The sequence below is a fragment of the Chenopodium quinoa genome, unplaced genomic scaffold (genome assembly GCF_001683475.1).
Source record: "Chenopodium quinoa cultivar QQ74 unplaced genomic scaffold, ASM168347v1, whole genome shotgun sequence".
In the NCBI taxonomy this organism is placed as follows: Eukaryota; Viridiplantae; Streptophyta; class Magnoliopsida; order Caryophyllales; family Amaranthaceae; genus Chenopodium; species Chenopodium quinoa.
Window position 1 is genome coordinate 3635797 of NW_018742684.1, and position 14568 is coordinate 3650364.

Below are 14568 nucleotides of genomic sequence, written 5' to 3' on the forward strand. Positions count from 1 at the left end.
CGAAAAATATCTTTTTGAGTTAAAATATCTTGTTAGTTAAGAAGATTTTCTGTTTTGATTCTATCCTATTATTTTGGAAAATCTGACTTGGAAAATACTCTTCTAAAAAACGGTTGTTTTACTTCGTCAAGGAAGTTGAGAGAAAATAGGAAGCAGTAAACCACTTCCTTGTAAAGTGTTTTAGCTTGCTGCCCAAGCACCCACGAACTGCATTTCCTAGTTTTATGGAAGTTGTGGCTTAGTGGGAGTTAAGGCAAACGACAGTGTTTTAACTTCCCTTTTCTAGTGTAAATAGGATTGGTTTTCTGATTGGGAATGTACACTTGAACATTACAGTCTTTAAGTCTTCAAAAGAGTCATAATCCACTTAAGTCCTTGAGTGTCTTTGTACTTATTTAGAGTTTAATCTTGAGTTGTATTGGGTTAGAGTTTGGGGAAACTCTAAGGCCCTGTTCTTTTGAGCTTTTGGGCAGAGCAGAGCAGATTTCAGTAGAGCAAAGCAGAGCAGAGCAGAGCAGATTTCAGCAGAGCAAAGCAGATTTGATTATGTAGAGCAATTATTATTATTACTACTACTACTACTACTACTACTACTACTACTACTACTACTACTACTACTACTACTACTACTACTACTACTACTACTACTACTACTACTACTTACTACTACTACTACTACTACTACTGCTACTACTACTACTGCTACTGCTGCTACTGCTACTGCTACTGCTGCTACTACTGCTACTGCTACTGCTACTGCTACTGCTACTGCTACTGCTACTGCTACTGCTACTGCTACTGCTACTGCTACTGCTACTGCTACTGCTACTGCTACTGCTACTGCTACTGCTACTGCTACTGCTACTGCTACTGCTACTGCTACTGCTACTGCTACTGCTACTGCTACTGCTACTGCTACTGCTACTGCTCTGCTGCTGCTGCTGCTGCTGCTGCTGCTGCTGCTGCTGCTGCTGCTGCTGCTACTGCTGCTGCTCTGCTGCTGCTGCTACTGCTGCTGCTACTGCTGCTGCTACTGCTCCTACTACTGCTCCTACTACTGCTCCTACTACTGCTCCTACTACTGCTCCTACTATGCTCCTACTACTGCTCCTACTACTGCTCCTACTACTGCTCCTACTACTGCTCTACTACTGCTCCTACTACTGCTCCTACTACTGCTACTACTACTGCTACTACTACTGCTACTACTATCGCATTATTATTATAATCATTAAATTTTTAAAGTTAAATATTAATTATTATTATTTTATAATATTAATTATAATTATTATTATTATTAAATATTATATAATTATTATTATTATTAATAATTAGTATTATCTTTAAATATTAGTTATTATCTTAATATTAATTTTTATTATAAAAATCAATTATTGTTATTATAATTAATATTATTAGTTATAAGTATTATTATTACTATTATTATTATTATTAAATATTAATTATTATTATTATTACTATTATTATTATTAAATATTAATTATTATTATTATTATTAATCTATTATTATTATTATTATTATTATTATTAAATATTAAATATTAATAATTAATTATTATTATTATTATTATTAAATATCAATAATTAATTATTGTTATTATTTTTATTTTTATTTTTATTTTTATTAAATATCAATAATTAATTATTTTATTATTATTATTATTATTATTAAGTATTAATTATTATTATTATTATTATTAAATATTATTTATTTATTTATTTATTATTATTATTATTCTTATTAAATATTAATTATTATTATTAAATATTAATTATTTATTATTATTATTAAATATTAATTATTTATTATTATTATTAAATATTAATTATTATTATAATAATTCAATATTAAGCATTAATTTTAAGTAGAGCAGGGCAGAGCAGATTGAAGCAGAGCAAAACAGATTTCAGCAAAGCAGAGCGGAGCAAAGCAAAGCAGATTTCAGCAGAGCAGAGAAGAGCAAAGTAGCTCTAAAGAACGGGGCCTAAGAGTGTTTTATTGCTTTGAGTAAAGCAAGGAGAAAGAGAGAGCTATAGAGTTCGACTGATTGAGGGATCAGTTGAAGGGAGCTTAAGTTCATTGAGGAACTTGAGTTTAGAGTCTTAATTTGTAATAGGTTGTTTGCCCTATTATTATTAAGAGTTGAGTTTAAAATCTCTTGTGGTCGTGGTTTTTCTTCTTGATTAGGGCCAAGAAGTTTTCCACGTAAAATCTCTCTTTGCACTTTTAGTTTTTATTCGAGTTCCTTTTTAAATTCCGAAAAAATTTCCCTAGTTCCTCTACAATACAATTCACCCCCCTCTTGTATTGTTCATTCGAGTCAACAATTAGTATCAGAGCCTGATCCTCGAAGAAATCATGAAACCTTGACGAGTTAAGATTCCTGGAAGCAATATGAACAATCACGATAAACTGGAAGAAGGTTACTCTACGCAGCGTCCTCCTATGTTCAATGGGAAGTTCTATACCTATTGGAAGAACAGGATGGAAATTTTTATCAAAGCTGACAACTACCAAGTTTGGAGAGTTATTGAAGTTGGTGATTTCGAAATCACCAAAACCGTTGGTTAAAATGAGGTAGTACCTAAACCCATGTTTGAATTTGATAAGGAAGATTTTGAAAAAATGGAAATTAATGCAATTGCTGTTAAATTACATCACTGTGGTCTTGGTCCTCATGAACACAATCGTGTTATGGGCTGTAAAAGTGCTAAAGAAATTTGGGATTTACTGCAAGTAACACATGAAGGAACTAACAAAGTGAAAAGCTCTAAAATTGATCTGCTTATGTCCAAATATGAACGTTTTGAAATGCAATCTAAAGAAACAATCCAGGAAATGTTAACAAGGTTTACTAACATTATTAATGAGCTTGTTTCTCTTGGAAAGCAAATACCTATTGATGAGCAGGTCAGGAAAGTTCTAAGGAGCCTCCCTCAAGATGAAAGATGGAGAGCCAAGGTGACTGCCTTACAAGAAACTAAGGACTTCACGAAATTCAAAATTGAGCAACTTGCTGGTTCACTCATGACTCATGAGTTGCACTTAAGAACAAGCAATAATGAAGGGAACAAAGGAAAAGGCTTAGCTCTCAAAGCTGGTGATCAAGAAGAATCTGAGGTGGATGAAGAAGAGGCGGCTATGTTGGTGAGAAGGTTTAAAAGAATGTTCAATCGAAATAATAGAACAAGGAACTTCACCAAAAAAGTCCTCTAACTCAAAAGCTGATTCCGTATGTCACAAATGTGGGTCCCTAGATCATTTCATTCGTGAATGCTCTTTGTGGGAAACTGAGAAAGGAAAAAGGAAGGCTAAGGAACAAAATAAGAGCAACAAAACTCCTTACAATAAAGTAGACATTAGGAAGGCTATGATTGCTGCTTGGGGAGATTCTGAGAGTGATGATGAGGAGGAACAACCTGAAGAAGAAACAGCCAATCTATGTCTAATGGCCAAACATGATGAAAAGGCCTACAACGACGAACTGGCTAAAGAGTTACGTGTTGATCCCAATCACATTAGAACTCTTCCTAAAGAAGTACTTATTGATTTCATTTTAGAAATGGAAGATGACTGGATAATTGATATTAAAAAGCTTAATGAATGTGAAAAAGCTCTTAGAGTCTGCAAGGAACACAGTACCTGGATTGAGAACCAACGTACTGATGTTCAAGGCAGATTCTTTGATCTTTTTGACAAGAATCTTCTTCTAAAAGAAATGAATGAAAAACTCAAATATGAAAATATTATGGTTAATGTAGAACTGACTCAATACAAGCTTGCCAGTACTGACTTTAAATCGTCAAGTTCCTCTTCTGAATCATTGCCTAAATTTAATGAAGATTTTGAAAAATTAAAACACAATCTTGATGAGTTAAGAATTGAAAAGGCAAATTTAGAAAAGGAACTTGCAATCAGAAAAGAAAGAAGCACTGGTCAGCTTGGTATACCTAAATGGATTGAGAATGCTCAAACCAAAAGAACTGAAGGACTAGGATACATTCGATCTAAGCATAAAGGTAAAAAGAAATATGTTGATTTACCTAGCTATAAAGTTTTTTCCTTTTGTGGGAAAACATGTCACTTAGTGGATACTTGTTACAAGAAGGAACAATCTGTTAGTAAGAATGTTAAGCAAGTTTGGGTTAGAAAATCTGATATTGCTTCAACGTCCAAGGAACCCAAGGAAACCTGGGTTCCTGAAACTAATCAATGAGTTCTTTTGCAAGTCCTAGTGAGGGGGAACAACACGTGGTACCTCGACATCGGTTGTTCAAAACATATGACAAGAGACAAATCAAAATTCCTCTCACTTGAGACCTATCTGGAGGAACTGTGATCGTTGGAGACAACAAGAAAGGAGAAGTTATTGCAAAAGGAAAAGTAGGAAGGTCAAGTTCTCATTCAATTGAAAATGTACTTTTGGTCGAGGGTTTGATGCACAATTTGCTGAGCATATCACAATTTTGTGACAAAGGAAACTCCGTAAATTTTACCTCTAATTCATGCAACATCATTAATGACAAAACAGGAAGGGTTGTTCTTGAAGGAACTAGAAAAGGGAACACATATATTGTGGATCTCAATTCTGTCCCAAGGAACAACCTTACATGCCTGAGTGCCATTAATGATGATCCTTTATTATGGCATAAGTGTTTTGGACATGCTAGTTTCTCACTCATGGATAAACTTAGAGCAAGGAACTTGGTCATAGGGCTTCCCTCAGTCAAGTTCCTCATAAAACATATCTGTGATGCATGTGTGAGAGGCAAGCAAGTCACGTCATCTTTTAAAAGTAAAAACATGGTGAGCACCACAAAGCCATTGGAACTCATTCACATGGATTTGTGTGGTCCCATGTGTTTTCAAAGTAGAAGTGGAAAAAAATATGTTCTAGTTATTATTGATGATTTTTCTAGATTTACTAGGGTGATTTTTCTGTCTATCAAGGATGAAACCTTTGATGAATTTGTGTCATTTGCCAAGAAAGTGCAGAAAACTAGTGGAAATCAAATTATTCACATTCGGTCAGATCATGGAACTGATTTCGAAAATACAAGATTTGATGAGTTTTGCAAAGAGAATGGCATGGATCATAACTTCTCAGCCCCAAGAACCCCTCAACAAAACGGGGTTGTGGGAAGGAAGAACAGAACCCTAGAAGACATGGCAAGAACAATGCTCATAGCTAGTGGGCTACCAAGGAACTTCTGGGCTGAAGCTATCAATACTGCATGCTATATTATAAATCGAGTTATGATGAGACCAATCATCAATAAAACTCCATATGAACTCTTTAAGGGCAGAAAACCCAATATTTCTCACTTTAAAGCTTTTGGATGTAGGTGCTTTGTTCATAATAATGGTAAAAGGAACATTGAAAAATTTGATGAAAGAAGTGATGAAGTTGTGTTCCTTGGTTATGCATCAAATAGCAAAGCTTAAAGGGTTTACAATAAAAATACTATGTGTGTCAAAGAAAGCATTCATGTGATTTTTGATGAATCTAATATGTTTATGAATGTGCAGGAACAAGACTCTAATGATTATGAAATTGGAATGGTTAGAAACAGGGAAGATGATGAAGAGGAAACTAGTCCTCCCAAGGAAAATCAAATTGAACCCGAACAAGATCATCAAGAATATGCTGAAGTTCCTCCACCTGAAATTCAGGAGGAACAAGGTCATGTTGAAGCAGGCAACTAAGAGGAACCAGAGGAAGCAGAGGAAGAAGTCCCTCAAATAGGAGTTCCAGCCAGAGAGTTTCATCTAAAGCCTTTCAAATATCAAGGCTCTCATCCTATTGATCTCATCATAAGTGACATTGGTAGAGGAACTCAAACCAGATCACATATGAGGAACTTATGTGCCTTCCAAGCCTTTCTATTCATCATTGAGCCAAGAAATCATGAAGAAGCTCTCAAAGATGCTGACTGGATAATTTCCATGCAAGATGAACTCAATGAATTTGAAAGGAACAGGGTCTGGCATCTTGAAGAGAAACCCAAAAATAAAAAGGTAATAGGGCTCAAGTGGGTTTTCAGAAACAAGCTGGATGAGTATGGAACTATTGTGAGGAACAAGGCCAGACTTTTTGTGAAGGGCTACAATCAGCAAGAAGGTATTGACTTTGAAGAAACTTTCGCTCCTGTTGCTAGATTAGAAGCTATTAGAATATTAATTGCTTTTGCTTCATTTATGGGTTTCAAATTATATCAAATGGATGTTAAATGTGCTGTCTTAAATGGGTTTTTGAAGAAGAGGTGTTTGTGGAACAACCACCTGGTTTTGAAAATCCCCAATTTCCTAATCATGTCTTTAAGCTTGATAAAGCTCTTTATGGGCTGAAACAAGCACCAAGAGCTTGGTATGAAAGGCTCTTTAAGTTCCTTCTTCAAAATGATTTTAAAAGAGGTAAAGTAGATAAAACTTTGTTTTTAAAATCTGAAGGAATTGACTTATTAGTTGTCCAAATATATGTTGATGATATTATTTTTGGAGCAACTAACGAAAACTTGTGCAAGTACTTTGCTGAGCTAATGAGTGGTGAATTTGAGATGAGTATGATGGGGGAACTAAACTTCTTTCTTGGACTTCTAAACAAACAAACGGAAAGAGGTATTGCAATTCACCAACAAAAATATGTCAAGGAACTACTGAAGAAATAAAATCTTGACCAAGCAAAGACCAACCATACACCAATGGGAACAGGCATAAGGTTAGATGAAGATCTATAAGGAACTAGTGTAGATCAAACCAAATACAGAGGTATGACTGGATCCCTTTTATACTTAACTACTAGTAGACCTGATATTGCATTTAGTGTTGGCTTATGTGCAAGGTTTCAATCTAATCCTAAGGAGTCACATCCCACAGCAGTAAAAAGGATCCTAAGATACCTCAAAGGAACTGACCATCTCTGTCTCTTCTATCCTGGAAGTGATACTTTTGATTTAAAAGGTTTTGCAGATGCTGATTATGTAGGAGATTTGGTGAATAGGAAAAGTACTTCAGGAATGATTCAGTTCCTCGGGCCATGTCTAGTTTCTTGGGGATTCAAGAAACAAAATACAGTGGTCTTGTCAACTGCTGAAGCTGAATATGTTGCAGCAGTTGCCTGCTATTCTCAAGTACTTTGGATAAAACAACAACTAAGGGATTATGGTATGCAAAGTATGATTGCGTTCCTATCTATTGTGATAATACTAGTGCTATATGCATTTCAAAAGATCCAGTTCATCATTCTCGTGTGAAACATATTCACATAAGGCATCATTTCCTTACGGATAATGTGGAAAAAGGCTTAATTAAGTTAGATTTTTGTGATACTGAAAATCAAATTGCTGACATTCTTACTAAGCCTTTGAGCAGGGACAAATTTGAAAAGATGCGCATGGAACTTGGTATGATACAATTGAGTTAAGAAGACCTCACGTTCCCCCCAAGGTATAAGTCAATCATGCATGCATTATATGTGTCTTACACAATATGAATATGTGAAAACATAGTCCTGAGTATTAGAATGTATGGCATTGCATATGGGATTGTGGCTGTATGTGAAAAAATCAGATTGCATTTAGCACGTCTATGTTGTTAACAAACTATGTTGATTTGTTCCAAGTTCCTCCGATATTTTCTAAAAGATTAAGCTTTATCCTTTCGTAAATTAATTGTCTATTCAGTTAATTAATTTCACTCTTTATAAAATCTTATCTTGTATTCTGATTTTGAATTATCCTCAAAATATCTATCTTTAAAAATTCAAATCTATCTTCTAATTTTTCATTCAAATAACCTAGACACTTTGTATTTAATTCAAAGCTTCTGATCAAAAAATTAATCTAGACTACCTTGTCAAATCACATTAAATTAATCTGACTAAGTGAGAAGCATTTTTACCATTTCCCTTCAAACGACACCTACCATATTCAATTTACCTTCTACACTATTCCACCGACCTATTTCACCTCTCAAAATTCACCCTACTATAAAATGAAACTAAACCCTAACCACTGTTCCTCACCACCTTACTCCGTAAAATACACTCTCATCTTTGGTGATTCCTCTCCAATTCCCATGGAAATCTCACCCAAAATTTAAAACTCTCCTAAAAAAGAATCGCCAATGGAAATTGAGACTGAAACCTCAGTCAAAGCTGATACCGAAAAACCCCAAAATAAACCAATGGCTCGCAGTGATTCGAAAAAGAGAAAGATCGAGGTTGGAGAAGAATTGGACTATGAGGAACTTGGTGAACCAATTCAGGGGGAAAAATCGAAGTCAACCGCTGTCAAAAGGCTTGAAGCTAGCTCTGAACGATTCATTCCTAGGTTTTGTATAAACCTAAAGTGGTGTGAGTTGAGTAAGTACTCTGAACTTCTTGATATTCTTGAAGCTCAAAATTGGATTAAGCTGTTTAGTGAATGTTATGATAATGTGATTGCTCATGCTCCCCTAAAAGAATTCTGTGCAAATTTTAAGAATATCAATGGTGTGTGTGTTAGCAAAGTTAAAAACAAGAAAATTAGTTTTGATGCTGATGATTTAGCTGCTGTGTTTGGAACTCCTAATGAGGTGTTTGATGAGTATTTTAAAGGTGAAACTGAATTAAGTATTGATGTTGTTCCTAATGAAAATATTGTTGAATCAATTGGGGGTAAAGCTTCCAAAGTTCGAACTAACCACAATTTGTTCTCTCCTATTAAAAAACTGCTGTTTATTTTTGTCCATTTAACTATCATCCCAAGAACCCAGCACAGGAACGAGGCTAATCACCTTGATGTTGTGCTTATGTACTGCCTTGAAAACAAGATACAAATAAACTTTCCATCCTTGATGATCCAACATCTCACTCACTGCCTTGCCAACATCTGAAGGTTGGATATGCCAATCTGCTCATTACCCTCCTTGAAAGCTGTGGTATCTCCATGGCTAACCATGAAAGCCTCAAGCTTAAAACAAACCACTATGTGCAACCCAAAACCCTTGAAGCCATAAACTAACTGTTGTTGATGGAGTTACCCAATTCCTCACCAAATCACTTCCTAAGCTTAAGCAGGTTAAAAGCATTGTAAAAATATTGGAAGATGAAGAGTTGGATAAGTGGCTGGAGGAGGAAGAAAGTGAGGAAGAGGGAGAAAAGAAAGAAAAGGAGGTGGTACTGATGACAAGTAAGAAAAATAATCCTAGTGTTTGGAAGAGGAAGAGCACCAGGTTGGCTTTCAGGCCAAAAGGGAAAGACAAGGCAGAGTCTGCTGTAGTGGTTGATTTGAGTGAAGAAAAGGGATTGGGAGAAGGGAGAACTTTTGTTCAGGGGGAACAGGGAGCTTTTGATGAGACTGTGGTTCACTCTGTTCCAGCAGGTGAAGGATTAGGGTTTGTTGGCTTTAGCTCTGTCAGTTCCACTTTGGAATTGAAATCTCTCAAGGATACAGTGCAAAAGCTGGTTGATGCACAACCTGCTCTGGTCCAACGAATTGAGACTCTTGAAAAGGTAGTATCTGATATGGTACAGTATTCCACAAAGCTTACCTCATCCATACAACAGAGCACCTCAACTCTTTCTCAAGGCCAAACTGATCTGATGAAGAAGCTGGAGGACCTGGTTGTTGAAGAAGTGTTAGTTGAAGATGCAGGAGAAGAGCATCATTCCTCAACCCCTGAAGCCTAATCTTATTTTCTTTCTGTCTTAGTTATCAAACTATTTCTCTTTGAACTTGGTCTGGATTAAACTTTGTTTTGTTTTGCTTCTTTCGGTCTGTAAACAATTAAACAGGGTATTTTGCTTTTGTTGATGTTCTGGAGGAACATCAGTTTGTTTATATGGATGATGCTTGCTTGCTTTATGGCTATTTTCTTCCCAGTTCCTTGTTTAAAATTGTCTAGTTCATTTAAGTTTACTTATTTATTATTTTTTTTTTACTGATTGTCTTCTATTTATTTTTTTAATTAAGTGAGTTTGCTTAGGTTTGTCATTCGTCAAAAAGGGGGAATATTGTTGACCTTAAGTTTTGATGATGACTTAAGGAACCTAAGCAAACCCATAGGTGTTTTAACTTCTGTCTATTAGCTTTGATTTATTGACAGGTTTATATATGCAACGAAGTTCTAGAGTCAGAATGGAGCATGGAACAAGGTCTAAGGATAGGCTATGGATGAACAAAGAAGACAATCAGAAGTCAAGTTCCTTTAGTGAGGAACTGAAGCTCCAGAGTCGAAGCTACACAGTGTCTCAAGGAGTCTAATGTATTTTATCTTTATTTTAGGCTTCTTGTATTTATGTTAAGTACATTGTCAATTGATATGATTTAAGTGGATTTAATTTTATTTGATAAAGATTTATTTTCCATATTTTAACTTGTTTTATTTCGAAAAATATCTTTTTGAGTTAAAATATCTTGTTAGTTAAAAAGATTTTCTGTTTTGATTCTATCCTATTATTTTGGAAAATCTGACTTGGAAAATACTCTTCTAAAAAACGGCTGTTTTACTTGGTCAAGGAAGTTGAGAGAAAATAGGAAGCAGTAAACCACTTCCTTGTAAAGTGTTTTAGCTTGCTGCCCAAGCACCCACGAACTGCACTTCCTAGTTTTATGGAAGTTGTGGCTTAGTGGGAGTTAAGGAAAACGACAGTGTTTTAACTTCCCCTTTCTAGTATAAATAGGATTGGTTTTCTGATTGGGAATGTGCACTTGAAAATTACAGTCTTTTAGTCTTCAAAAGAGTCATAATCCACTTAAGTCCTTGAGTGTCTTTGTACTTAGCAATTTAGAGTTTAATCTTGAGTTGTATTGGGTTAGAGTTTGGGAAAACCCTAAGAGTGTTTTATTGCTTTGAGTAAAGCAAGGAGAAAGAGAGAGCTAGAGAGTTTGACTGATTGAGGGATCAGTTGAAGGGAGCTTAAGTTTATTGAGGAACTTGAGTTTAGAGTCTTAATTTGTAATAGGTTGTTTGCCCTATTATTATTAAGAGTTGAGTTTAAAATCCCTTGTGGTCGTGGTTTTTTTTCTTGATTAGGGCCAAGAAGTTTTCCACGTAAAATCTCTCTTTGCACTTTTAGTTTTTATTCGAGTTCCTTTTTAAATTCCGCAAAAATTACCCTAGTTCCTCTACAATACAATTCATCCCCCCCCCCTTGTATTGTTCATTCGAGTCAACAAAGGGAATGAAAAAAAGGCTTAACAAACAACAACGGAATCAAGGCAGTTGATTCCCATTCCCTTTGATGAATACCCCTAACCAAACAAGCCCTAAAGATTGGATTTCAAGTGTAGGTCATGTTGTTAGTCAATTATTTCCCTAACTCACATCTTCACTCTACTGTAGGCGATGATTAATTGTTAGTTAAAATTGTAAAACCCTTGTTAGATAGGGTTTACTAATTTTTAAATTTTCTTTATCTTTATAATAAAAAAATTGAAATAATAATAATAATAATAATAATAATAATAAATAAATAAATAAATAATAATAATAATAATAATAATAACAATAATAATAACAATAATAATAATAATAATAATAATAATATGTTAAATATGGAATAGAAAATAAAGAGAGATGAGGGAAGATTGTTACGTTGTATTTCATATTCCATATAGTACGGGATATATATAATGTACACTTCCTAGGGTTCCATCAATGGATAAGACCAAATACCCAACTCTAGAATATTCTAGATTGTACATGGGATAATAGTCATCCATATTTAGATATTATCATAACACTCCCCCTTGGATGACTATATATTGAATAAAACAATAACTAACATTTACTACAAAACCTGTACAAAATAATACACTATAATGCGCATAAGATGCTGCCTCGTTAAAAACCTTACCAGGAAAACCCAGTGGGAAAAAACCATGGTTAAGGAAAAAAGAGTGCAGCGCGCATTAACTCCCCCTCATGACTACATCACTCGAGATCTTTAAGACGACGCAATCCAATGCCGTAAGCTAACTTTTTGAATGTTGCTGTCGGAAGAGCCTTAGTAAATAAGTCTGCTAAATTCTCACTTGAACGAATCTGCAATACATTTATATCTTCATTCTTCTGAAGATCATGAGTGAAGAAAAATTTGGGTAAGATGTGCTTTGTTCTATCGCCTTTGATGTATCCTTCCTTAAGTTGAGCAATACAAGCAGCGTTATCCTCATATAAAGTTGTTGGTGCCTCTTTCCCAGATGATAAACCACAAACTTCTTTTATATGTTGAACTACCGACCTTAACCATACACATTCACGACTAGCCTCGTGAATTGCTAAAATCTCAGAATGATTGGAAGAAGTAGCTGCAATGGTTTGTTTCATGGAACGCCAAGAAATGGCAGTACCACCATATGTGAACACATATCCAGTTTGTGACCGACCATTATGAGGATCAGATAAATAACCCGCATCTGCAAAACCAATCAAATTTTCTTTGGACCACTTTGGGAAAAATAAACCCTCGTACCTTGAAGGTAACGAAGTAAATGTTTAATCCCATTCCAATGCCTTCGGGTTGGACATGAACTAAACCTTGCTAATAAATTAACTGAAAATGATATATCAGGTCGTGTATGACTTGCAAGGTACATTAGTGCTCCAATTGCACTAAGATACGGTACTTCAGGACCAAGAATTTCTTCATCATTTTCCCGAGGTCGGAATGGATCTTTCTCTACTTCAAGTGATCTTACAACCATAGGGCTGCTCAATGGATGTGTTGTATCCAAAGAAAATCTTTTAAGAACCTTTTCTATGTATGTTGATTGATGCACAAGGATTCCATTCTCTAGGTGCTCTATTTGTAACCCCAAGCAGAATTTTGTCTTTCCTAGATCTTTCATTTCGAACTCTTTCTTTAAATAATTGACAGTCACTGAAATCTCTTCAAGAGTTCCAATGATATTCAAATCATCAACATACACTGCAATTATAACAAATCCTGATCCAAATTTCTTTATAAAAATACATCCATCAAACGTAAGTCAAGTCCTTCTCTTATTGCCAGACTAATCAAAAATCTAAAAGTAGTTGCATCCACCACAGGAGAATATGTCTCCTCATAATCAATACCAGGTCTTTGTGAGAATCCTTGTGCAACTAAGCGTGCCTTATATCTTACAACTTCACCCTTTTCATTTCTCTTTCGCACAAAGACCCATTTATATCCCACTGGCTTTACACCTTCAGGTGTACGGACTACTGGTCCGAATACTTCTCTTTTTCCAAGAGATTTTAATTCTGCTTCAATTGCTTCTTTCCATTTTGGCCAATCATTTCTTTGTCTACATTCTTCAATAGATTTTGGTTCATGATCCTCATTATTATCCGGATATTTTGGATTTTAACACCTTACAAAAGGCTGAAAATGTTTTTTAACACCCCCCAAAAAAAACTTTTATTTTAACACCTCCCAAAAATATAAAAGTTGGAAGTTAACACCAAAATCCATCTTCCGTTAACAGAACTGTTAGTGGGGCCCACCCCAACGGATATATTTTTAAAAGATCTGTATATAAGAACCATTCTTCCACGATTCTTGCACGATATATAAGAACCATTCTTGCACGATTCTCCCCCAATGAACGAAATTGTTGTTCTTATTGAATAGCAGCAGCGCATTGCATTGTTGCACGATACTTGAAACAATTCTTTCACGATTCTTCCACGATTTTTGAGAAGAGGAACAGATTGAAGCTGCTGAAACAGGTGAGTGCGGTCAATTGTTCGGTTGTTTGGTAATTATGGTTTAAATTCTCTTCAATTATTATTTGCAATTGTTTCGTACTCAGATTAATGGTTGGATTATGTTATGTACGCATCTAAATGCCCAATTGCGAAATTAGGGTTCGTCAGAAATTGAATTTGGGGCTTTTCGTATTATGAAATTAAAAATGAATTTTGTTGCTGTCAATGTTAATTCGTCAGTGTACAAATCTGACGAATGTGACTGTCGATCTAAAATTGATGCAGATTATGTCGTTTGTTAGCTCTTCCCCTCCTGAGGCCAGAAAATGTAAGTGTGGTGTGCCAATGGCCAAGCTCACTAGCTGGACAAGGGAGAATCCAGGCAGGAAGTTCATATCATGTAAGTTTTATGACCCAATAACAGAAACAAGGGGTTGCAAAGCTTTCGAATGGGTTGATCAACCTGATGGAACAGATTGGCAAACAGGGGTTATCAACAACCTGTTGTTGGATAAGAAGCTGCTAAAGGGTGAAGTTAATGAATTGAAAAGGGAAGTTGATGAAATCAGTGGCCAAAGGAGGTGCCTACTTAATGAAGTTGATAATTTGAAGATGAGATGCAAGGCCTTGAACGCTGACAGGAAGAGAATGAACAGGGAGTGCAATGAAGGGAAGGTGTCTTCAATCAGCTGTTTTGGTTGGGTGGGCATGGCCATTTGTATAGGTTTGTCAATGGGTGTAATTTTCCTAATGGCTAGGGGTGTGTAATAGTAAGCTGTATTAAGTAGTTATAATTTCTTGTAATGACTTGAAGTGTTATAAATATGTCTTTTAATCAACCTATTTATGCCTTGTCTAAGTTCCTATTT

The 14568-nt window shown here is 35.3% G+C and overlaps 1 protein-coding gene across 1 annotated transcript; it reads left to right on the forward strand.

Annotated features, from left to right (window-relative positions):
* Window positions 1-13405: 13405 nt before the first annotated feature.
* LOC110722863 lies at window positions 13406-14538 on the forward strand. Its single transcript, XM_021902166.1, has 2 exons — window positions 13406-13720; window positions 13985-14538. Exon 2 carries the CDS (start codon window positions 13988-13990, stop codon window positions 14465-14467), a length of 480 nt encoding a protein of 159 aa, XP_021757858.1. The 5' UTR covers window positions 13406-13720; window positions 13985-13987; the 3' UTR covers window positions 14468-14538.
* Window positions 14539-14568: the final 30 nt, after the last annotated feature.